General features: G+C 43.1%; 1 protein-coding gene across 4 annotated transcripts in view; it reads right to left on the bottom strand.

Moving 5' to 3' along the window:
- The window catches only part of Rabepk (Rab9 effector protein with kelch motifs), a 35,648-nt gene that overhangs the window by 19,579 nt on the left and 13,832 nt on the right, over positions 1 to 2,237 (bottom strand). For 3 of the 4 annotated variants that reach the window (XM_050161689.1, XM_050161688.1, XM_050161690.1), the window contains exon 2: positions 759 to 817. The exons of the other annotated variant lie outside the window; for it this stretch is intronic. In XM_050161689.1, coding sequence (XP_050017646.1) covers positions 759 to 811 — 53 coding nt within the window. In that variant the 5' untranslated portion in view covers positions 812 to 817. The remainder of the gene's footprint in view (positions 1 to 758; positions 818 to 2,237) is intronic. 4 annotated transcript variants of the gene reach the window in all.

The following is a 2,237-nucleotide window of genomic DNA, read 5'->3' as shown; positions in this document are numbered from 1 at the left end:
TGTATACATAATAAATAAATATAAAAAAATATAAAAAAAATAAAACAGTGAAAGAATAAGTAAAGATATTTGCGGTTGAACAGACAGGCAGGAACAGGCTGTTTGTGCAGGCCTCCCTTATGGTACCCGCTTCCTCCTACCGTTCAGTGCTGGGATCTTACTAGGGGTATTACATGTGCTAAGCAGAGCCTACCATCAAGCTACATTCCCAGTTCTCTAGAGGGCTTTACCCTAAAGCACATCTTCAGCACATGTATGGAAGTGGGCGTGGAGGCTCACCTGGAACCCTGTGGGAACACTGCACTTCTCTGCAACTTCCTGGGAGCCCCTCAGACTCCATCACCTGCTCTGTCTCTAACTTCACTACAGAGGGACTATTTGTCTTCGGACTCTGGAGCCTATACAGCAGCCGTCAATATTAGCCAGTAGGAGGTGATGAATGCACACTGGAGCCAGTATAACCCACATTCAACTCCCTGCAACCTTAAGAATGAGTCACAGCTCAGGGGAGGACCTCGGATTTGTAGCCGAGAATGCCAGATGGCCACAGCATCATTCCTCCTGGTAAACAGGTTTTAATAAAATTAGCAGCTGTTCTGTGATAATGACTGCCCCCCCCCACCCCTCTGAAGACCTCAGACAGTTTGAGTCCAATTACCCCAGTTTCATTGCTACCCCCTTGGTGATGCGCAAATATGTTAGTAATAAATGAAACAAAAACTCGAGTTCTTGTGTGTGTCTGAACTTTCCTTACAGACCATGTGGCTTTCCTGGGCTTGTCTCCAGGCTCCAAGACGGGCAGCTGCTTCATGATGCCCTACGCAGAAGAGAGAAGGCAGAGTTCAGGCATCTCCCCCCCCCCCCACAAGTCCCGTAGCCCTTACAAATCTTTCTCCGACTGTGGAGGAGCTCATGGGAGAGCACTTGCCCAGGCCCTGGTTTGGATCCCCAAAACTGGGAAGGAACAACAACAAACTCCCACCAAGCCTTTGAGGCTGAATGTGAATCAAAATTGCCACACATGGGATGATTCTTGTTTAGAAACAAGATCTCTAGTAGCCCAGGCTGATGTCCTGCTCTAGGCAATCCTCCTGCTTAAGTCTCCTCAGTGTTGCAACTGCAGCCACTATATCCAGTTTCCCCCAGTGATAGGGTTCAGATCCAGAGCCTTATGCATGCTACATATCTAGTTTGGGCTACACTCCCACAGCCCTTGACACAACATAATCACTCAAGTTTCTGAGCTGATGCTTTGCATTTGTCTCTCAGTCTCATGAGGGAGGGAGCCATATCAAAACGTCAGAGGTCTTTATTAAAGATACAACAGGTGACGGCTGGAGAGATGGCTCAGAGGTTAAGAGCACTGACTGCTCTTCCAGAGGGCCTGAGTTCAATTCCCAGCAAACACATGGTGGCTCACAACCATCTATAATGAGATCTGGTGCCCTCTTCTGGCATGTAAGCATACACGGAAGGAATGTTGTATGCATAATAAATAAATAAATCTTTTAAAAAAATAAAAAAAAATAAATCTTAAAAAAAAAAGATACATGGGGCTGGAGAGATGGCTCAGAGGTTGAGAGAGGCGACTGCTTTTCCGGAGGACCTGGGTTCAATTCCCAGCACCCACGTGGCAGCTCACTGCTGTCTGTAACTCTGAAGATCTGACACCCTCACACAGACATGAACGCAGGCTAAGCACCAATTCACATAAAAATAAATTTTAGAAAAAAAAAAGATACAATAGGCATGGGAATAAGGCAGGGGATACAAATCAGAACAATATATATATACGAACACATATATACGAAAATGCCATAATAAAACAAACTGTTTTTAAATTTTTATTTACTTTTATTTTATGTACATTGGTGTTTTTGCTTGCATGTATATCTGTATGAGGGTGTCAGATCTAGAACAGGAATTACAGACAGTTGCAAGCTGCCACGTGGGTGCTGGGAACTGATCCTCAGTGCTCTGAAAGAGCAACCAGTGCTCTTAACCACTGAATCATCTCTCCAGCCCCCTGAAATACATTGTTTTGCAGGTTAACTTAAAAATTGAATTAAAATTATTTTTTAAGAGCCATGCATAGTGGTGCACCTTTTTTTTTTTTTGTTTGTTTTTTTATACATTGTTTTGCAGGTTAACTTAAAAATTGAATTAAAATTATTTTTTAAGAGCCATGCATAGTGGTGCACCTTTTTTTTTTTTTGTTTGTTTTTTTGTTTTTTTTT

This window comes from Alexandromys fortis, unplaced genomic scaffold (assembly GCF_014885135.2).
Source record: "Alexandromys fortis isolate MF-2015 unplaced genomic scaffold, M_Fortis_MF-2015_v1.1 scaffold_74, whole genome shotgun sequence".
Lineage (NCBI taxonomy): Eukaryota > Metazoa > Chordata > Mammalia > Rodentia > Cricetidae > Alexandromys > Alexandromys fortis.
The sequence above is the reverse complement of the archived record's forward strand: the minus strand, read 5'-3'. Positions and strand labels throughout refer to the sequence as shown.